The sequence below is a fragment of the Rhinolophus sinicus genome, linkage group LG15, assembly GCF_036562045.2.
Source record: "Rhinolophus sinicus isolate RSC01 linkage group LG15, ASM3656204v1, whole genome shotgun sequence".
NCBI lineage: Eukaryota > Metazoa > Chordata > Mammalia > Chiroptera > Rhinolophidae > Rhinolophus > Rhinolophus sinicus.
In genome coordinates, this window is record NC_133764.1 from 890,648 (window position 1) to 912,780 (window position 22,133).

The following is a 22,133-nucleotide window of genomic DNA, read 5'->3' on the forward strand; positions in this document are numbered from 1 at the left end:
CTGTTAATATACTAAAAACTATTGAATCGTACACCTTAAATGAGTAAATTGTATGGTACGTATATTATATCTCAACAACCCTGTTGTGAAAGAAAAGAAAGAAAGCAGGAAAGCGGATGAGTTATAAAACACAGCAGTATTCTAAGAAGGCTGAGTCCAAGAAACTAGTCCTGGCTGAAAAACCAGATGATGGAGCAATTCACATGCCACTGCCTCTCAGTGATGCAGCTCACCCACCCAGACACAGGCCAGCATTCCTGGGCATGGCAACAGCCCCCACTGTCACACACCCCACTCAAGTGGCTTCCAGCCACTCAGCAGGTTTCTGCGCTGGGCCTGAGACCCTGAGACCAGTCCTGTACCACCTCAATCACTGCTTCCACTGGTTCACAAGGAAACTGGCACCTGACAGAAATTCAGAAACAGCACACTGATGACGGTAGAGTAGTTGCCACAGTAACCAAAGCAGACTTCTCTTTGACACTTGGCTACCCTGCCAGTTGTCCCCTAGCATATCAGAAACTATCAAGTTCAACAATGGGCACAAATTCAAGATCATTCCAAACATGGCCCACACCAGGGATTTCACTTCCAAAATGTTGATTACTTGCAAATAAACAAAACAAAAAACTTGTGCCTTCGTACTAAATTTTCACATTTCAGGCAAAGGGGGATCACCACATGAATCACATCATTATGAAGACTGAAACACCTCAGCCACAAGTTTTTCAATTACAATAAATATCACGGCTCGTGATAGAAATTTAAGTTTCTAGACCAAAGATACAATTAACGCGAAGATGCAGCTTTCCTAATCAAACAAAGAGAAAATTACTTATTCCCACAAAACACTAAGATGAATACTCTTAGTTAGCAGAAGAAAAATGTACTCCCATTGTCTTTCGGGTGGGAGACCTACTTGCCCAGAAGAGAGGCGTGTGAGATTTAAAATGTAAAAGGGCACAGGGCGAGTACATGGAAAAGACACATCGTGCAGTCTCTTCTCCCACGGCAGCAGTGAGGCAGCACGCTAGGACCTCCATGCTTCTGTAAGTCCTTTCAAGGGGACAGATGTTTGGAGAGGCTTTTGGGAACAGCCTAGTAGGTGGGTGTCAGGCTAAGGACAAAGGGACAGAGGGAGGGGGAAAGTGGGTCCTGAGCAGGCAAGGGTAGCTACAGAGGAGGAATGTTTTTGTAGGGAAGGGAAAGAAAAAGGAGTATGAACCACTACCGAGTGCCTGTGGCAGGGAAAAAAAGGTCAACTGTACTACCATTTGCATGAGAGGGGTGAGGTGTAGGAAAGGGCCAGGCAGGTGCAGCCGCAGTTCCAAACCCATCAGGGGCTGACAGCAGGTACTCAGAAATCCAGGTCAAATGGGGGGAGGGGGTGGCAGGACATGGGAAGGAAATACCCGAGCGACAAATAAAACTGGGTGCCTTAGGTTCCCCAGCACATGGCTGTCGGGGACTGGGAGGAAGCCTGGCTGTGTGGATACAAGTGAAGAGCCCGAGGGTGCCTGGAGTCAGGAAGGAGGAAAAGGTACAGGGTGGGCCGGTGTGGGAGGAGACTGAAGTGGCAAGAGGACAGGGGTCGGAGTGTGAGCAGCGTGGTGTGGGGCGGCGTGAGGGTGGCGATCAGGAAGCCTGGGGCGGTGTGCGGGGGGCACGCAGGCGGCAGGGCTCTCACAACCGTGAGGAGCTCCCCCAGCAGCACCCAGGACGTGCCTGGTCTGCGGGAGGGGGAGGGCTCAGGAGCCAGGAGTCAGTTGGGGGTTGGGGGCGCTCCAGCTCAGGGGCTCACGGAGGGAGGGTGCTGCCAGGTCTGAGGGGGCTGATGCAGCTCCCCCAAGGAGGAAACCCTAGGGAGGGAAGAGGCCCCAGGGTCTGAGGACTCCTGCGGCTGAGGAAAGAGGGCAGGCAAAGGAGGCAGGTCTCAGGTCCGGGAGACTCTGACATGGGCTCCGCCAAGAGGAGGGTCCCAAGTGAGGAAGAACCAATGGAGAGTTTTTCAGGGTCTGAGAGGGACTGGAGAGAGGGCTGATCGTGGGGTGACAGGTCATGCGCAGGACCCAGGTTGGAGGGTGGCCGGTCACAGGGGGCTTCCGGATTCCAGGCGGGCTGGCCATGGGCGTCAGGTCTGGCAGAGTGTTCAGGTACTGCCAGCAGCGGCTCATGACAGGAACCAGGTGTGAGGGGGCAGGTCAGGAAGGGGGCTCAGAGAGTGTAAGACACCAGCTAGGCAGGTCCCGGGGGTGAAGCGCCGGGTGCAGGAGGCCCGGCGGCGAGGGCCTGGTCCGCGGCCGTGGGCTCGAGGAGCCGAGGGCAGGCACGGCCCGTGAGCGCCGCGAGGAGGCCTCCGGCCCCGGCCCGGCCCGGCGCTCACCTGCAGCACCACCTCTACGTCGTACGAGTTCCCCTTGCTCTTCTGGTGGCCGCGGAACTTGGAGCCGCTGTAGAGCAGGCTGGTGGCCACGCCGGGCTGCTGGGTGTTGATGGGCGGCGGCGGGATGAGAGAGGCCGCGGAGGCGGCCGAGGCACCGGCCGGCGGGGGACACTCAGTGCGGACCGGCATCGCGGGGTCCCCCGGAGCCAGGGCTGGGGGAGGGGGAGAGGAACCGCCGCCGCCGCGCGGGAGCCGAGGAGGGTGGCAGGGAGGGAGGGGCCGGGGCGCGCACGCGCGTGGTTGGGGCGGGAGGTGGACCACCCGCCCGCTGCCTGCGGACCGAGCGCTCCGGCCGCCACCTGGACCCCGGGACCTGCGAGGAGCGCCTCCTCGTCCTGAGCTGAGTCCCCTTCCTCACTTGCCCTAGCGCAGCCACACACACAAACATACACACACACACGCGCGCGCACACACACACACTCACACACGCGCGCACACACACATATACACACCACCCCTTCCGATTGGCCCGGGCGCGCCAGGGGGGCGGGAGCAGGCTCACGCGGCGCTTCCACCCATTGGCGAGAGGAGAAAAACACGTGGCGGGGTGCGCGAGACGCCCTCTGGGACTTGTAGTCTTCTTCCCGCAGCGCGGCGTGAAGGGGGCGGGGCGAAGTGCATTTGTGATGCTGATTGACTGAGGGCGTGCGCAGGAGGCGCGCGAGTGACGGCACGCCGTCGGTGTCATGCGGAAGATGGCGGCGTCCAGCGGAGTCTGAGGGCTCTAGGGAGGCGGTGAGAGGTTTCCGTACAGCCGGAGCGTGCTGCTTGGGAAATCCCTTCGCTCTGTTTCCTGCTCTCAGGTTTCCCATCCGTTGCGCTCCCAGGCCCTCGGGCGCGATGTGGAGGAACTGCCCCCGCCTGCGGCATTGGGGGCGCCGTCTCCTGAACTGGTCGCCAGGTGGCCCCACGACCTCCGTGGGGCCGGGGCCAAACACCCTGTCCCCATCCCGGGACTACGCGCCCCCGGCAGGTGAGGCAGGCCAGGGCGTGTACCCCCGATGGCCAGGGCCCGAGCCGGGCTACGGTGGGCTGAGGGGTCCAGCCATGCCAGGTGGGGTAACTGAGGCAGGGCTCAGGCTGGTCGGGTTACACAGGCCACGGGTTACAGATTAGGAAACAAGTCCAGACCGGGGCAGGGACAACCCGAGGGCGCAGATCGCACACACCGCGTCACCGCTCGGGACAGTAATGGACATTTGGCACGCATAGCCTGTCTCAAAGTTTATGGCTTTCTTCTCTTTAAAAAGGAAAGCAGATGTCACCCTCGTGTTTAGACGGAAATTCGGGTCCTGGATCAGCACTTCTCCAAGGTCACAGAGCAGACTCAGAAGTTAGTGGAGGGCGTCCGACGGCCTTGTGTGTCCTAGGAGCCCGCGCAGTAGGGGCGCAGACCCAGGCATTGAGTCGCATCCCCACCTCCCTCCCCCTGCCCTGCCCAGCCACTGCCACTCCGTGAGGGAGCTGATCCATACACTCGTGCATCCTTCCACTCCTGACTCTCATGACGCCGGGCAGAAGGTAGTGACTCCTTCATTGCTCCTGGGGCGAGGTTTTAGGGTAAGAGTGGCAGTGACTGAAATGAGCGAAGAGTAGTAACTCTTTCCATTCAATTCGTTTTTCTGTGCTGAGAACAGGAGGCATGGTGGTCTTCAGGACACAGACGTGGTCCCCACCTGGGTGATGTTCATTGTCAGGTGCGGAAGGTTATATCCTGGTTAACAGTAGCTTGTGATGCCGTGCGAAGGGAAGTACAAAGGAGCTGTGAAGTACAAAGACGCACCTACTCCCATCTTGGGGCTGTTCATGGCCTAGAAAGACCTTGACTTTTCCAAAGGACACTTAAGCTGAGAATTGATAGATGAGTAGAAGGTCTATATAGAGGAGGCAGAGTGTTGGGCAGCTAGAACACATCCAGAGGGGACGGGGGTGAGGGGTGTTGCTGCTGTAGCACTGCCTCCTTTAGAAAACCGAGAACGCCACAGGCATCATGGCAGGAGTGCGAATCGGGTCTGATACTGGCTGAACCGCTGAGGTTCTGTGTGCGCTCGGCCTCATTTTCCTGTGTGAGTTGAAGGACTAGGTTGCCTCCGAGGTTTCTTCTGTTAAGTTCTATAATTTTATACGAATGTGGAAGAGGGTAGATGCAACAGGGATCTGAGGTTTCACCCATCAGGGCCAGGTGAAGGGCCTGGAGGTGGGCCATGAAGAGCCAGTAAAGAAGGAGGGACATCGATAAGTGGGATTTATGATAAGAAATATATGTATTTGGTCTTTGTGCTCTTCTTGGCACACATCTCTTAAAAGCCAGAAGAGCTGTGGGAGAATCTTTTGTTAAAATATTTGGTCTTTTGTCCTCAAATAACTCCAGAGTGATAAAGATGAAAGGAGTGTCTTTTGTTACTCGTAATAAGTCTCTCTCAACCACACCTGAGTTTGTGTCAGTTAGGTGACTTTTGGAAAACCCCTAAGGATGGGGACTGGTTGCCAGGGGAACCAACCCAGTGATTGGAGGGTTGAACTTTCAGACCTACCCCCTGACGTCCACAGAGGGGAGAGGGGCTAAAGAGTGACTGTGGGGACAGAGTCCCAGAGAGCAGTTTCCAGGCTCTTGGCCTCACGTGGACAGGTGCTGGCTCTGTTATTAGATGGCCATCAGCTGTAATCAGGTGGCCATCTGCCGTGACTGGGTGGCCATCAGCTGTTACCGGTTTGCCGTAGCCACTAATATAATTGCTGTGGCTACATTGGTTGGCAGGGAAGCAGACAGCAGATTGCGGCTCCTGTGTCTCCCACCCTGTGTCTCCAACCTAGCCGCCAGCGAGACTATAGTGGTATGACTCCCCTATCTATGGCTCCGTGGGTGTGCCTTTTTGGCCTCGCCATATCCTGCGTTCTGGTACTGGGAGCGGGACCAGAGGCCCTGCATGACAGTGACTTCATCACTAATGGCTTGTATGCCTACCTAGTGAAGCGTCCCTAAAATCCCTGAACTACGGGTTCTGACAGTTTCAGAGAGCTTGTGGGTTGGTGAGCAGGTAGAGCTGCGCAGAGAGCGGCGTATCCAGAGAGCTTGTGGGTTGGTGAGCAGGTAGAGCTGCTGAGAGAGCGGCGTATCCAGAGAGGACAGGGAAGCTCCTTGCTCCTTCCCACATACCTTCCCTGTGCATTTCTTCCATCTGGCTGTTCCTGAGCTGTATCCTTTTATAGTAAATTGGTAATCTAGTAAGTGAAATGTTTCCCTGAGTTCTGTGAGCTGCTCTACCAAATTAATAAAATCTGAAGAGGCATCATGGGAACCTCCAATTCATAGCTGGTTGGGTTGGTCAGAAGCACAGGTGACAATCGGGACTTTCTATTGGAGTCTGAAGGGGAGGGGGGCAATCTTATGGGACTGAGCTCTTAACCTGTGGGATTTGACGCTAACTCCAGGTGCATAGTGTTGTAATTTAATTGAATTGTGGGACACCCAGTGGGTGTTGCAGAGTTGATTGGTGGGAAAACCCACCACACATCTGGAGCACAGAGTGTGAATATATAAAGGAAAATGAGAGGTTTTTTGTTTTTCCCTTTGCAACATCCTAGCATAGCATAAGCAAAGTGACTCATTCAGGGGTTCACTTACGTTGGCAAAAGCAGAGGGTGAGTTTAAGTTAGTGGATGCTACTTCCCATTATGGTGGCATGTCGTCTGCCATATCCTTTTCCTTTCTGCTGCTGACCTAGTAGGTTAGGTTCCTGGAAGTACTGGGCACATGGTAGGTATCAAGTGTGAAAGAAAATATGACCGAATGAAAGAATGAAGCGCAGAATGAGAGGTACATGAATCTGGCGTGTGAATGCTCTGCAGAGACTTTACCAGTTGTGAGCTTCTGAGGCTTTGGAGTGGTGGAAGATTAAATCCAAGTGGGGCCTGGATGAAGGCTTCGATTGGCAGGTGGATTGAACTTGGCCTCTTAGGAATGGCCATGTCATTTGAAGGTTGTCAGGACAGAAGGGGTTTAGGAAAGGGCCACTGGGCTGTTGGAGGAGACATTGCAGCAACGGGACCTGTGTGAGGCTGTGTGGTCCAGCTCTGTACCAGCTGCTTGGAGGGGAGGTGCTCTGCAGGGGCAGCACGTCTGACTGAGTGGAAACACCCAGTGAAATCAAGGTTAGAAGTCTTGTCTACTCCGTTTGCAAGGTGTCACTTGGACAAGTCATTTAGCTTCTCAGAGGCATCACCTGCCCTGTCTTCCTCATAGAGTGGTTGTGGTTGGTTGAGGGAGATTCCGTAGATAAGGCATCCAGCCTGCCACCTGTTTTGTGTTTTTTTCAATTAAAGTTTATTGTGGTGACAATTGTTAGTAAAGTTACATAGATTTCAGGTGTACAATTCTGTATTACATCATCTATAAATCCCATTGTGTGTTCACCACCCAGAGTCAGTTCTCCTTCCATCACCATATATTTGATCCCCCTTACCTTCATCTCCCACCCCCCACCCCCCTTACCCTCTGGTAACCACTAAACTATTGTCTGTGTCTATGAGTTTTTGTTTCTCATTTGTTTGTCTTGTTCTTTTGTTGTCTGCCACCTGTTTTTATAAGTTTTATTGGTACGCAGCCACACGCATTCATTTACATATTGTCTAGGGCTGCTTTCACTACAATGGCAGAGTTGACTAGTTGCAACAGACCAAATGGCCTGCAAAGCCTAAAATATTTACTATTTGGCTCTTGACAGTAAAAATTTGACAACCTCTGCTCTAGATGCTAGAGCAATTTGAAAAAGTGTGTTTAGTTATTTAGTCCACTTACATTAATTGCTATGGCAGATACATTTGGACTGAAGAATTTCTTAACAGGTTCATTGAGATATAATTCATTTACTATTCACTCATTTAAAGTGTACAATGAAATGGTTTTTAGTATATTCGGAGTTGTGCAACTCTCACTACAGTCAATTGGAAAACATTGTTTCACCCCCAGAAGAAGAAACCCTGTGCCCTTTAGTTGTCACCCTCCTTTTGTCCCCTCTTCCCCTCCAGCCCTAGGCAACTACTGCTTCACTTTCTGTCTCTATTTCCCTATTTTGGACATTTCCTACAAATGGAATGTGGTCTTTTCTAACGACCTTTTTTTCCACCACTTAGAATGTTTTCAAGTCTTGTCTAAGTGGCAGCATGTGTCGGTATTCTGTTCCTTTTCATTGCTGAATCTCATTTATCCTTTCATCTGTTGATGGACATTTGGGTTGTTTTCATCTTTTGACTATTCTGAATAATGCTGCTATGAACATTCAAGTTTTCATGCAGGCATATGTTTTAATTTCTCATACAGCTAAGAGTAGAATGTCTGGGTCAGATGGTAACTGTTTAACCTTTTGAGGAACTTCCACACTGCTTGCCAAGGTGGCTGCACCATTTTACATTTCCACCAGCCGTATATGAAGGTCCCAATTTCTCCACATCCTCGTCAACACTTGTTATTATCTGTCTTTTTGATTAGAGCCATCCTAATGAATGTGAGGTGTTATCTCCTGGTTTTGATTTGCATTTCCCCGATGGTGAATGATGTTGAGCGTGTTTTTATGTGCTTATTGGACATTTGTACATTTCTTTGGAGCAATCTCAATTCATGTCCTTTGACCATTTTTGATTGGGTTATTTGTCTTTTTATTTGATTTTTAAGGGCTCTTTATATAGTTGGCCTGAAGAAATTTGATTCAAGAAAATGTTGGTCAGAGATGCCGGAGGATTACGTACGGAGAGATGCGCCCAGAGAGAATTTCGGCTTTAGGGCTTAAGGCCCGCCAGATGGCGCTGTTTAAAAAGATAAAGGTGTTAGACCGCTTTGAGAAGGGCCTTCCTCTGATCGTGGTGCACGGTGGGAGTTGTAGTTCTGAGGCTTCAGTCTTTACAAAGCAAAGGCCAGCCCGGAAATCGAGGCGGTGGAAAGATCCTTCACTGGTCCCCGCAGCCTGGGACAGGAGGAGCAGTGTAAGGGAAGTGACACTGAAAACAGCCTGTTTCTCTGTGTGGATCGAGCAGCCTCGCAGGAACAGGGACCCAGTGGACAGTAATTTCCAATTCAGTATCTACATGAGCAGTTTTTTTTGGTTGTCTCTGCTTATACAGCCTATTTTATTCTGGCCAGTTTTGTAATGTCAACACTTCTTTACATACCCATTTCTTTGTAGCTACGCAGTGCACAAAATTGTCTCTTAAAAGGCACTGAGTGTTTTTTGCCACAGAAACGTGTTCTGTAAGGGGAGTGATTCATACTCAAAATAGAAACGAGTTCTGTGTGATCCCTACAAGGCCAGGCTGTTTCTTTCATCTTCAAAGATGGTGTTTTCCTGATGCTGTCGGCTAGCCCTGTGTTCATGGTGAATATGAAAGTTTCACGGGCTCCCAGGGGCCTCATAATTTGTCTTATGGGAACCACGACCTTTGAGGGGCCAGGTGAAGAACCTTTGTCTTTTGACGTCGTTGGGGAGCATGGCTCCCACCACATGAATTTTCCAGGTCACGTTTGCCTGTGCGAGTCCCTCGCTTGGCTCCCTCTGCCCTCCTCACTGCCACCTATCTGGCCACCACCGCCGTCTCTGGGCATCTCTAACCGTCCTCTGCTGGATGGCTACAGTCTTACCTTCCTCACCGTCTTTCTCATTCTCCAAAGCGCTGCTCTCTTGAGGCCCTAGCTGTTTTGCTGGAAACTTTCTTTCACTCGCACCCCCTCCAAAAATAAATCGCCAATGCAGATTGGCTAACTCCTGCCCCTTCCTCAGATCTCAGGTGGAATCTGACTGCTGGGAGCTCTTCTGTTAGTGCAGGAGGAAATTCTGCATGTGCGTCAGTGTCCCTTGTATAACTTTGGCTGTCACAGTCACTTTATTGTTTGGCTGGTTTAGAGTCTGTCCCCCCACTCGAGTTAGTGCCTCAGGGAGAGGGCTGAACTCTGAGTCGTATCACCGGGACTCACCACGCTTCCTAGAACAGGAGTAGCACTCACCGAAGTTTGTTTCAAAACTTCCAAGCCGGAAGTTTGCCCTCTACCTGTCACAGCTCCATTCGAGAGAGCACCTGTCTAAAACACCCGCACACAGGCCCACCTTCGATGGAGGCCCGGCAGCCTTTGCGCTCCTTTTGCCCAGCTGTCGTCTCTTGCAGCGTGGTTCTCTCCTGTTTTGAGCAGTTTGGATTGCCGCCTCCTTGCCCCTCCATCAATCCCACTCCCTTCCAGTTTTTTCTTCCTCTTAACAGATAAAGAAGTGGGTCTGGCCAGGACAGAGGAGCCAAGGCCTGACTAGCAAAGCAGAAAATGACTTCCTTCGTGGGAAACCCTGCCGTCCTGGCAGCTTTGGACGGTTCGGTCTGTGCTGTCAGAGTCCATTCCTTGGCCCCCAGGTCTCTTGGGCCCATTTCCCCAGGGCTGTGTGGGGCAATGTACTAGAATGCTCTCCACTGGCATTTTCTGCTGAGGGGTAAATACTCCTCCCTGCTTCCCCATCCCGCCTCCCCCCCAACCATGAGGCAGAGGTCTCAATGCTCTTCCCACTTCCTGCCTGGATTGGCTTTCACATGCTGTCCAGCCCAGCATTGGAGAACATCCTGGGCGCAGCCTGGATGCCTGTGTCTCACCTGCTACCTGTGTGTGACCAGGACGGCTTGTAAAGTAGGGAAATTTAAAAACAGCTGGGGGTATAAACCTCCTATTTTGATGTCAAATGTGTCAGAAGATCAGTATGATGACTGCGGACGAAGGTGGTACGTCCTGCCATAATAATGTAGCGTCAGCTTGGTGACCACATCTCATCACTTAGAACAAAAAATTTAAACTCTACAAAGACAGGGATTTTTGCTTGTTTCATCCCGAGTACCTAGAACAGGACTCAGCACATACTAGGCACAAATATTTTTTGTGGGAAGACAGTTTGGGCCTTAGTTCAGTAAGTGCAACCATGGAAATGCAATTTTGAGCCCTCTGTGGGTAAGCACTCATGGTAGCAAATTAGATTTCTGAAAAAAACTGATATAATGTGGAAAACATAAAAATACAGTGTTTGGAGTAAGACCAGATACTCTCTTTCCATCACTCCCTTCCCATCCCCTGTGCACAGAAACCAAGTTCTCTTAATTTTCATAGTTTATTTGAATTAATAAAAAACTAGCCAAAGCTTGGTTTAAAAAAAAAATTAAAAGAAGTTAAAAAGCATTAAATACTAATGAATCTCCTTTTCCTTCACATGCTGCATCATTATTTTCAATAAATAACTTCAGTCAGGGACTCTGAAGGCTTTTAGCACCTCATGAATATGTGAAGGAACAAACACACGGAGGAAGGAAGGAAGGTTTTGTTTGTCGTAGATGGTAAGGGCTGGGTTATGGTTTATTGCTTTCAAAATGTGACCTATTTGCTCTTTATTAGTTGAAGGAATCTGCATAATTCCTTATGCGGTGTTCTTGGTTTTTAATCCCCCCGGGTAAAAGGGGGAATGTGTTTACATTTTCATCTAAGATTTTATTCAAGTTATTTTCAGAGGGAAACAGGACCAGATTTACCCCTTTCTTACAGGAAATGTTTGGCGTCCCTTTTGAATACGCAAGCTAGCTGGCTAATTAGGTTAATTAATTGGTAGGGCACCTGGGACCTCTACTTACTGCCTGCACACCACACGCGTGCACGCGGGCGCACGCTCACAGTGGCTTCCCGACTCCTGCCTCCTCAGAGGCATCGGACTCGCCCGAAATGGGTCTCTGGCTTTATCACATTCAGACACCATCTTTAGATTCAGGCACGTTGTGCTGGCATGGGAGCAGCCCTGGTGAGGGTAGTGTGGGGGGAACATGCTTAGAACTTAAAGCAGAAGGTGCTGGAAAAGTCTCTCAGGTCAGACAGTCTGCAAGTTCGTGATGTCATGCGATCAGACTGGCCCTGAGCCTGGGGGCTGGCAGGGGCTTGACCAGTGTGTCCTCTTCCTCGTCCCTGGAGAGTGAATACCCTCCCCCCCCGCCCCCGCTTTAATCGGAAGCCGTTGATTATGCTGCATAGAGTAGGGCAGACCTTGAATGGTGATAGGAAAATTAAGCCAATCAATCAGCATTAGCTGTAACGATACCAGCTGGTCTTGTGGCTTCTTGAGCTGTCTCAACATGATTTTAAACTGCCTTTTTGAAAAATCTTTCTCACAGAAAGGAAGAGGTTCTATCAGAATGTCAGCATTACGCAGGGTGAAGGTGAGTATCTGACATTTTGACTGCCTCTTTTTCTTTTTCTTTTTTTCCCTGTGAATGAGTAGAAATGTTTTTCATCTGCAGCTGGTTCAGTGGTGTGACTGCCCTTCCCGCTTTTGTTGGGTGTGTGTCTGTAAGTCCTCCGTGAAGGGACTCGGGGTTGTCTTTGCACCAGTTCAAATAGCTAAATATAGGAATAATCGGTCAATTCCACTTAACAGTCTCTGAGAGGTTTTCACTTGATCTTTCAAGGTGGCTTTGAGATAAACCTGGACCACAGGAAGCTGAAAACTCCCCAAGCCAAGCTCTTCACTGTCCCCAGCGAGGCCCTGGCCGTCGCAGTGGCCACCGAGTGGGACTCCCAGCAGGACACCATCAAGTTCTACACCATGCACCTGGTAACCAGCTCAGCCCCACAGCCGGTGCCCGCTGCTGGCTTCCTTGGGCTCCCGGCCCAAACAGGGCTCCTCTCCCGGCAACGAGAAGGCCCTTTTGGTGGGGGTGGTGCCAGCCACACTTGCCTCCCTGAATGTGCCAAACGTTCCCCTGTGGCCTGGTCACCTACGGTTCCCCTGCTCAGAACACTGCTGGATGGCTGGTCCTCTCTGCTCTCAGGGCAGAGGTCATCTTCCCCGACTACCCAGCTGTCTGTTTCCTATCATGGCAGCTGCTCCTTTGTTTCATCAGCACTTATGCAATTTGTCGTTGTCTGTTCCCTTCACTGCCTTGTAAGCACAGAAGGGCAGGACCCCAGCACATAGCCGACCCCTAGCAGAAAGTTAGTTGGCACTCAGTGAGTGTTGGTTGAGTGCAAGAACCCAAGGGGCAGGGGGTGAGGTGAGGACTCCGCCCGCCTTGGCGCCAGCCCCCTCCCATAGGGTGACGCACTAAGCTCCTAGGGCAACCTAGGGAGTGGGTCAGCTGGATTCTTTGGGTCCAGGCTCTGTACAATGACCTTGGGCAAGTTGTCCCTTCTCAGCCCCACGTTCCTCATCTGTGAGGTGGGTGACGGAGTGGTGGTCAGGGTGGGATGACCCTGGCGTGGATCCTGGCAGACAGAGCCCTCAGGAGGCATGGGAGTTAGCGCTTGGCCTTGACACGCAGACGCTGGAAGCCTCCTCAACACCTTCATAGCCTGCGGCAGTGCTGGCCTGCTCCTTTGACTGTCTGATGACATTAGGGTAACGGAACCACAGTACCTAAATCCGGACAGTAATCCTGCTCCTGGTTTGGCTGCTTTGTTCCCCTGCTTTCTAAGGTGTTAAGGGAGCCCACGGGTAAGCTTTCCAGTCAGATGTGAATTCCAGTAATGCCTACGTGTCTTTTAACTGACGTTGAGCTCTCTGGGCCTCAGTTGCCACGTCTCTGAAATGAGTGTAATAGCACCTATAGAAAGGCTTGTTGTGAGGACAAAATTAAACACAGCAGAGCGTGGTAGTAAAGAGGATGGGACCTTGGGAAGCCAATTCGTCCTGGGGCCACTGTGAGAGTCCGTGAGTCCCACGCTGCGGGCGCACACGGCGCACTGTTGGCACAGAGCCTGGCTGTAATAAGGTCTCCGTGGAGGTGCTGCCGCCGCTGCGGGCTCGGCTCTGCTCCTTGCTGGGTGCTGCAGGCCACTGCTCCCTGTTGCTGCGGGTTGGACGTGGTGTCCTTAGGGCCCAGCAGGTGGTGAGGGGGCTTTCTGCCTTTTGCTTCAGACCACACTGTGCAACACGTCTTTAGACAACCCAACCCAGCGAAACAAGGACCAGCTGATCCGGGCGGCTGTGAAGTTTCTGGACACCGACACCATCTGGTAATTGACGTGCAGATGGGCATTCCCCTCGGGCCGAGCAAGTCCCTCGGGCTGTTTGCCTCATTTGCCCTGACAGTTATCAGTGGAGGAAGAGGCAGGCCCTTTTCCTTTATCTCACAGGGCGGGGAGAGCAGTCTGTTTGACATCGGTGCTGAGCTACTGTGCAGATTCCTAGAAGGGAGGGCTCCTCAGGCTGGAACGCTATCGGAGCACTGGGCACTCCTCTTGTGTGGCCTGGCAGCTGTGCCTTGGTCTGGGGCAGGGTGGCGTGGTGGAATAGGCGGCTCTGCAGGCTTCAGGACCAAGGGGGTCGCTTGCCAACCGCCAGCAGGGCCTCTGACCCTGGACTTCTGCCTACCAGCACGTTCTCAGGTAGGCGTCTGTAGGACTATGCATCAGCGTGGACACAGGTGTCGACATTCAGGAGCTGGCTTCCTCCGCTTCTCAATTTTCCCCTCATGTCGTATATCATTCATTCGTTTGCATATATATGTATATAATTATTATAGGAAATGGCTCATGCAATTTTAGAGGCCAGGAAGTCCCATGATCTGTCTGCAAGCTGGGGAATTAAAGCAGGTGGCATCATTCAGTCCAGGTCTGAAGGTCTGAAAAAGTATGTATGAGGTGTAAGAAAAAAATATGGTGTGGGGGCGGCCGGTGAGCTCCATTGGTTAGAGCATGATGCTCGTAACACCAGGGTTGCCGGTTCTGTCCCCACATGGGCCACTGTGAGCTGCGCCCTCCACAACTAGATGGAAACAACTACTTGACTTGGAGCTGATGGGTCCTGGAAAAACACACTTAAAATAAATAAAGTTAAAAAAAAGAATACAGTGAATGTTAAATTAAAAAAAAAAATGTTTTTCAGTAAAAGACACATTGTCATTAATCCCCCTCAAAACACTCCCCCTTGCTTCAGACACACTTATCCCATCATTCTCGCCACTTTCTGAAGCAGTTCTGGACGTCCTCTGTCATGTGTCTTTAGTTGCGCTGTCATGGCTGCCTCCATGTGCTGAATCGATTCAAAACATTTACCTTTCATGGTCATTTGACTTTGGGGAAGAGCCAGAAGTCACACAGTGCCAGGTCTGGTGAATAAGGTGGATGAGGACACATGGTAATGTTTTTATTTGACAGAAATTGCCGTACTAGAAGGGATGTGTGACACGGAGCGTTGTCATGATGGAGGATGAAGTAAAGACACTCACGAAAGAGGACTTCCAGAACTGCTTCAGAAAGTGGCAAGAACGATGGGATAAGTGTGTTCGAAGTGAGGGCAAGTATTTTGAGGGAGATTAATGGCAATGTGTCTTTTATTCTAATCAGGTTTTTTAAATTTAAATATTGACCGTAGTTTTTGATCACCCCTCGTGTGTGTATATATATACACACACACATACATATATACATATATAAAGATATTTATTATAAACGATTGACTCACGGGATTATGGAGACTGACGAGTCCCAGGACCTGCAGTCAGCAACTGGTGCCCCCGGAGAGGTGACGCTGCGCCCCAGTCTGAGTGCCCGCAGCCTTGAGAACTAGAATCAGCCAGCGTTTCAGCTGGAGTCTGAAGGAAAAGAACTGATGTCCCAGCTTAGGCATCAGGCAGAAGGAGCTCCCTTCTCTGTGTTCTTAGCTAATTGGTTAGTGGTGTTGCAGGAAAGTTGAAGAAACAGCTAAATTGAGCAGCACCGTGTCTGCTGCTCCCGTGCTCTGGACGCCGGAGTTATCGCACAGGTGGCGTGTGCAATCAGCACCGAGGAGGGCTGGGCGCGGGGCAGAAGTGCCTCTGGAGAGGCAGCCAGAGGTGCTGATTTTGAGTTGCTAGTCAGAAAGTCCACCCCATAGGTGCTGCGGGCCATTTGATTGCAGGGAAAAGCAACCCATTCATCCTAGCTCAGGTGAAAAGGGTTTTCTTAAAAACTGTACAGGGAACCTGATCGTAAATGAAGGACGTTTGGCCACCAGGGATGGGATGGGGGCTGGAAGACAGTGTGCCAGAGCCCTCCCTCTGCCCCGGGGAGGGCCTGCCCGCTTGTCTGTGCAGCAGCCCAGCGCGTCCTGCACACTCGTGATCTCCACTCTGCTCACACCACACTGGCTTCCCACAGTGCCCACTTGGGTTCCCGTCCCATAAGGCCTTGCAGCTAAGCTCCCCTCAGCTGACTCTCTGTGTCTCTTAGTCACAACAAGTGGCATAGCCTGGCATCAGGTGGTATCAGGCCTCCATGGCAACAGGTGGGCTTATGAAGTACAAACAGGCAACTTGGTCTGTGGCCAGGGTGCAGGTAGGTAGGAATGTAGTGACTGAGCTTCTGTACAGCATTCACGTTCAGCATTCACGTTCAGCATCCTCCAGTAAGGTGGGTGCGGCTCTGGGGGGACAGTCTTAGTGTTTAGAATGGTACCAACATAGTGGTACAAGCCATGACCCCTCAAGTAATTGGGGACAATTAAGACACTGGTTCTCAAGCTCACATGAGAATCCCCTGGAGGGCGTGTCCGCCGCCCAGAGCTTCTGCTCTCAGATGTGGGATGGGGCCTGGGGATTTGTGCTTAAACAGGTTCCCAGGTGATGTTCTGCTGCCGGCCGCAAGGCCACGCTGTGAGAACCACTGCTTTAGGAGCAAGACTTGTGGGGTTGGGGCGGCGGGGAAGTGCTTTATGCTGTTGCCTTTTGTGTTTTTCCCTTTTCTGTCACTGAAGGAAGAAATTGTACTTTTTTATTAATGAAGGTGATTTTTGCAATGAATTAGCTACAGGGTAGAAGAACCACAGACATTAGTGGAACTTCAAAAGAACGAATGGGACCCCATCATAGACTGGACCGAGAAGAGGTAAGATGTGCAGCCCCGCGGTGCTGGGCAAGCTGTTGGGTCGGGGCTACACTGGAAAGCGAAGCCCTTAGCCGGTGGTCTTCCCGAGTCCAGAGCACCCTTGGGACTGGGCACCTCCCATGTGTTCAGGAATAAGGCCACCTTGGGAATACGCTCCTCCGATTTGTCTCAGCCGCCATGCACCAAGCAGCTGCTGTTAGTGCGGATTGCGCCGAGCATAGGGGTGGAGCCCAGCTCTGCCCTGATGGGCTCTGTGGCCTTGGGCTGGTGACTCGATCGTCCTTGTCTGTGAATGGGGCTCGTGATCCCTACCTCCTAGGGTGTTGTGAAGAGTAAGCGGGTGATGGTTAGCGTCCCGCTCGGCACACAGGAAATGCTCACCTCCTGGCATGACCATCTTGACCGTTGTCACAGTTGCTACACTATTAAAACAAGTCATCAAATGGCACGTATGACATGTCTACACCATCAGGACAGTGTCCTACCAGATTATAGGTGACATCCTGTGGATGTAAGGTGTCTAGGAATTGATGAGACCCAATATTTTTCCTTAGCAGGAAGACTCTTTTTGTGAACTGAACAGACTATTGATGTGACAAAATTCAGTTTCATTCAAGGGGACTTTGGAAGGGCTCCTACTTCAGGACTATCCTGCCCCGCAGTATTTTGTAAGCTTACGTGCATTACTTTCGGGGATAGCTTTTTTCACGAAAGTGATGACTGTCGCTCTGTCCCGTTTGTATAATACGTGTCTCCCGAGTGCCTGCTGACGCCAGGCATCTTTGGGGTCTATAGTAAAAGGCACGGCCAGTGCATTAAAAGGTCAGGTAAAATGTCACAGCTGCAGTGCTGAGAACCGGGAGGCTACACTGTCATTTTGGGGTCTGATGAAATCTAACGGTCATTTAGGTGCCTGGAGATCTTTACTGTGATATAAAATCGTCAGCTTTTTGTGAGAGTTGAGCTTTCTTGTCCTTAATAATTTATAGAAAAACTTGGCCATTTCCTATGTTCCACTTGTACTATTAGAAACTTAAGTGACTATTTCTAAAGCAGTAGGGAAAAATTAGTGATATATGAAAGAAAATTATAAAAATTGCTTTTACTCCAGTATGTTTTTCCTGTATTTTATATAGTTATAATTGTTCTTGAAAACGTATCCTTCTTGGAGCCAGCCCATGTCCCAGACCAAAAACAACGCCTTGTACATAATAGAGGCTTAATAAATATTTGAAAAGTGATTGAATGACATAGGCCATATGTAAATATTATTGTAAGGAAAACAATATTTAAAAGAAATCTTTTACAATTTCAGATGTGAAAATCGTTCTTAAAAAGTTTAAAAAGCAGGTAGCCCATGCTTTTGATGGGCTTCCAGGCAAATAGAGTTTCGGGCAGCCTCATATAAGTGAAAGCCCTGCTTGCATGGCCCGCTAACCACACCTGTATTCAGGGCAGTCTCTCAGTCCTCTGGCTTTGCTCGTGATAGAAATGATTAGGTCAGGAGGTCACTGACCCCAGTGGCAGCTGCTCCCAGAATCCTCAGACCTGAGCCCTTGGCCGCACGCCCTGAAGGGGCGCACACCTGCTCAGCAGCTTAGGGCTTTGCTCCTGGAACACCTGGGGCGCACCAACGCCTTCTCCTTTCAGGTACGGCGTGGAGATCGGCTCCTCCACCAGCATCATGGGGCCCAGCATCCCAGCCAGGACTCGGGAGGTACTCTTCAGCCATCTGGCCTCTTACAACATGTGGGCCCTACAAGGTACACATGGCCCTTCCTGCGGGCCTGGGAGGGCGGGCAGGTTAGGCATGGACATCCAAAGCCGAGTCAGGAGCGCTCTAAGGGGTGGCTCTGACGCTAACCCTTGTGCTGTGTCAGAGGGGAAGGGAGGCTCACACCCTTCCAGGAGAAAGGCGCTTTCTCTTCTTAGGGGTTCACGTCTCACCGGCCTGGCCGGGGTCCCATGGCCCCTCCGTGAGCCAGTCACTGGGTTGGGGTGGAATGCTCTGATTGGCCAGGTGTGGATCATGTGCCCCCCTCAGGTAGGAACAGAGGAGGGGTCTCCCCCAAGGAAGACCAGAGTGCTCTGGGCGGAGAATGGGGATGGATACAGAGTTGGCCAAAAAGCGAAGTTCCCTGGGACTGGTCTCCCCTGCCTGGTGCCTCTGTACCTCTCTAGGGCTGCAGGTCTAGCAACTGCCCTGTTTCGGGGTGGAGGTGCCCTGGGTCCTGACTTGGATTCTGTCCCTGCAGGGATTGAGTTTGTGGTGGCCCAGCTCAAGTCCATGGTGCTGGCCTTGGGCCTGATGGACCTGCGCCTGACAGTGGAGCAGGCCGTGCTGCTGTCGCGCCTGGAGGAGGAGTACCAGGTGAGGGCCGCCAGCGCCCAAAAGCGAGGGCCTCAGGTGCAGACTGACGGGGCGGGGCGCGGGCTCGCCTGTCTGCTTTTGTGTAAACTTGGGCTTTATTACTTCTGTGTACAAACAGAAGCCACACTGAGGGTCAGAGTGTTGTCAGCTAATCCCAGTAAGTGCCGCTGCTGCGTCCCAGCGTTGTACTCAGCTCCCCCCCTTCCCTCACCTCTCCTAAACAGCCGCGTCGGGTGGGGCTGTTGTCATCCCCGTGTTACACAGGAGGAAACGGAGGCACAGGGTTTGGAGCCAGGTCTGTGACTCCAGGCCAGGTCCTTCCCCCAACCCTGCGGGTAGACAGGTTCATGGACAGATGGCGATTGTGGGCCTGGCATACCTGTAGCGCGGGCCTCCTTAAAGGAGTGGGAGCCACATGTGTGCTCGAGGAGACAGCGCCTCCACACGCTGACATTCACGCAGCAGTTCCGCTGGCTGGCGGGGAGCACGCGGCTGCTGCCTCCACACACATCCTGCTTTAGTGGGCTCAGAATTACTAAGGTTTTGCTACGCTGTCATTCGCATTTTTTAATTCTGAGAATTCTGGCGGTCTTGCAGCCTTTTTGCTGTTATTCCTCCAACTTCAGAAGGTTAATGGCTATTACAGATTGGTCCCTAGCGTGATGAAAGCCCTCTGTCATGGCAGTACTGCCTTAGTCCAGCTGGTCATCTGCTCAGAAAAACGCCTGGGAAAAGCTGTTTCTGTATTGCCAAGGCCGCCTCTGGATGTTAGAAACGACTGAATAGAAAGAGGGCTGAGCTGGGGGTGTGAGAGTCAGCGAGCTCGGAAACCAGGGTTCTGGTCTGGGCGCTGCTGCTGACTACGGGGCCTGGACCAGGCCGTCGTTCTCTGAACTCTGGTTTGGTCTGTCACAAAACGGAGAGTAACCTGGATTATGTATGTGAGCGCTCTGAAAGTGTAAAATGCTCTCCAGATGTTATCACAGTTGTCCAGATCGAGGCTGGGCCACCCAGAAATGCTGACAGCTTCTGTGGCATGCCACATTCTGAGTTCTGGATGGGCTGGGGCAGAGTCAGCGGGGTCGGATTGGAGTGACTCTGACATCTGGGTGGCCACACCGTGTGTCCAGGCTTTGTCCCTGTACTTCGTAGACTCTGGAGAGACAACCTGGAGGCCTGGCCCCGTATGCAGAGCAGAGAGGCGGGGCTGAGCTCCCCCGGTGTCAGAAATGAAGTGACCGTGTGGGCTTGGTTGGGTTTTTTTCTTTTTTAATCCCACCCATGTGCGGGCCACTTGCAGCCCCACCTGGTGAGGCAGCTCATAGGACTGACATTTTACAGCTGCCATGTGGGAACAGCACAGATTGGGCCTCACAAAACATGTGGTTTTGGTGCCTGGCCTGCCCAGCAGTGGGCACCCACTGGGCCTGGGCCTGGACTGCCCCCCTCCAGACCATGCATATCCTGTAGAACAGGGGTGCCTACTCTGGCCACCTGCGTGTTCTTACCTACTACCTCCCCACCACGCGTGTCGGGCATGTTTTGGCAAGATCGAAGCCTGTGGCCCTCACCCCAGCCACACGGATGGTGTGAGGCCCTGGCTGGCGGGCGCTGGGGACTAGCCACTCACTCCACGGCATTTCTTGTCCCCCCTCAGATCCAAAAGTGGGGCAATGTTGAGTGGGCCCATGACTACGAGCTGCAGGAGCTGCGTGCGCGCACGGCCGCCGGCACCCTCTTCGTCCACCTCTGCTCCGAGAGCAGCACGCTCAAGCACAAGCTGCTGCAGGAGTGAGGCCCGCGGCGCCCACACAGCGCAGGACCTGGCTGCACAGACACCGCCCCCGCCTGCGGACCGGCTCAGCCCTGTGCGCAGTGTGGGGTCAGCCTGAGGGCACCTGGGTGCCCTGCCCTGGCCGCGAGGGGACGTGCCGTCTGAGTGAGTTGCTCTTCACCCTGGTTTATTAAATGTTTCTCCGCCCTGTAAAGGTGTTGAGCCCTGTTTTCACTTGCGCCTCGGCATTTCTTCATTCCTATTGTTGTGTCTGCGTTTCACAAGGTCCACCAGCTTGCCTCTCACAGCGTGATCTGGTATCTGCTTCCGTCACCTGCCCCCAGGTATCGTGTCACCAACAGACAACTATGTGTTGACCCTCAGCCCAGAGGCTTTTGTTTCCTGATTTTTAATCAAACAATCTTTTGAAAGTGAGTCCTTTTTGGTCTAAGCTGGTTGTTCCTACTACTTTAGAAAAAAATGATTTATTCTTGAAAATGGAAACTATACGTCACTCCTGGGTTAAAATCCCTGGCAGGCCTGGCAAGGCCACCCAACGTGTGTGCACGTGTCCCACGCAGGGCACCCAGAGCATCCTCCCGACAGCCACTTGCTTAGTCCTGGGAGGCAGGCGTGCGTCCTGGTGCCAGGGCTCAGGGAGACGGAAGCCGCAGTCTGGTTGCAGGCAGCAAAGGCTTTCTGAGCTTCCAGGCCTCGCACACCTCTCCCAACAAAACAAAACGGCATGTCTCCCATTCATGGGGCACCGGCCACTGCCAGGTGCTTCTGCACGCTTTCCACACGTGTTCCCTGAACCCCTCAACTGTGCTCAGGGAAGGTACTGTCACATCCCCACTGCACAGATGACGCTCAGGCGGCAGAGGTGGCGTGGGAGGCCCAGCCTGTGCTCGTAACCTCTGTAGGGTTGCTGGGTCCCTGCAGCCAAGCCCAGGGACCTGGAGCCGCAGCCTCTGCCTGAGCGGGCAGCCCGGGCCCCAGGGCTGTGTTGCAGCCGCTCTGGCTGTTCCTCACACCCAGAGGAGAGAAGGGCTCAGTCCCACTGGCCGCCTCTGCCCACAGCCTGCCGCCTGCCCCGGGGACACCCGGAAGCGCACACAGCTGGCATTAGGCCTCAGCCTGTGGAGCTGCTCTCAGTAGACGGGCCAGCTGCTCACCTGGGCTTTTCTCCTGCTCCTACACGAAGGTGAATTCTGATGATTTATTTAAATAGTGGAGGAACGTGACACAAGTTCTTTCTTTTTCTCTACCTTTGGAAGTTTTTCCCGGGAGGGGGAGGAATGGCGTTCTGGGTGTTGTGGGCTGGGCAGTCCCCAGTACTGTCTTCTGAGGCACTGCCCTGCCAGGGCCGAGGCCGTGTTCTCACAAGGCCCCTAGTCGATGACGTCCGTGTACTCCAGGTTGTCCAGCTCGCTCTGCATGTGGTCGATGTATTGATTGATCTCCCTCACGCGCTGACGGTTCCTGCTGATCTCGTCCTTGTGAATCTGAGGGGGGAAACCAAAGCCCAGTGTCCTCGAGTCAGAAAACCAGTTCATACCTTTCCCTGAGTCCAGTTTGGGGGAAAGAAAGGGAGTTCTTCGAAGTTTGCATAGTTACATCTTCCACTTACTTCTAAGCTTCCTGTGTTCTGCTTACCTACCTGTTTGAGGTAAGAGAAAAA

At 52.3% G+C, this 22,133-nt stretch overlaps 3 protein-coding genes across 5 annotated transcripts in view; 1 reads left to right on the forward strand and 2 right to left on the reverse strand.

Annotated features, from left to right (window-relative positions):
* The window catches only part of GID4 (GID complex subunit 4 homolog), a 20,388-nt gene extending 17,257 nt beyond the window's left edge, over window positions 1-3,131 (reverse strand). Inside the window, 3 exon segments of the mRNA XM_019753765.2 lie at window positions 2,384-2,604; window positions 2,607-2,693; window positions 2,696-3,131. Coding sequence (XP_019609324.2) covers window positions 2,384-2,604; window positions 2,607-2,693; window positions 2,696-3,131 — 744 coding nt within the window.
* ATPAF2 (ATP synthase mitochondrial F1 complex assembly factor 2) lies at window positions 1,360-20,666 on the forward strand. 2 transcript variants are annotated; one of them, XM_074320641.1, is made up of 8 exons: window positions 1,360-1,540; window positions 11,618-11,662; window positions 11,912-12,057; window positions 13,360-13,457; window positions 16,227-16,307; window positions 17,958-18,070; window positions 18,563-18,678; window positions 20,336-20,666. In XM_074320641.1, the coding sequence occupies exons 1-8, from the start codon at window positions 1,375-1,377 to the stop codon at window positions 20,471-20,473; spliced, it is 903 nt and encodes a 300-aa protein (XP_074176742.1). In that variant the 5' UTR covers window positions 1,360-1,374; the 3' UTR covers window positions 20,474-20,666. The 2 variants fall into 2 exon arrangements, with proteins under 2 accessions (XP_074176742.1, XP_019609325.2); XM_019753766.2 differs by lacking the exon at window positions 1,360-1,540 and adding an exon at window positions 3,234-3,416.
* The window catches only part of DRC3 (dynein regulatory complex subunit 3), a 47,005-nt gene continuing 45,532 nt past the window's right edge, over window positions 20,661-22,133 (reverse strand). For both annotated transcript variants that reach the window (XM_019753761.2, XM_019753762.2), the window contains one exon: window positions 20,661-21,957. In XM_019753761.2, the coding sequence (XP_019609320.2) occupies window positions 21,844-21,957 (114 nt within the window). In that variant the 3' untranslated portion in view covers window positions 20,661-21,843. The remainder of the gene's footprint in view (window positions 21,958-22,133) is intronic.

Coding starts and splice junctions, on each gene's coding strand:
- ATPAF2 (XM_074320641.1), top strand. CDS start 1,375: ATGGGGGGAGGGGGTGGCAGGACATGGGAAGGAAATACCCGAGCGACA. Junction 12,058..13,359: donor AGTTCTACACCATGCACCTG/GTAACCAGCTCA, acceptor CTTTTGCTTCAG/ACCACACTGTGCAACACGTC. Junction 16,308..17,957: donor ATAGACTGGACCGAGAAGAG/GTAAGATGTGCA, acceptor TTCTCCTTTCAG/GTACGGCGTGGAGATCGGCT.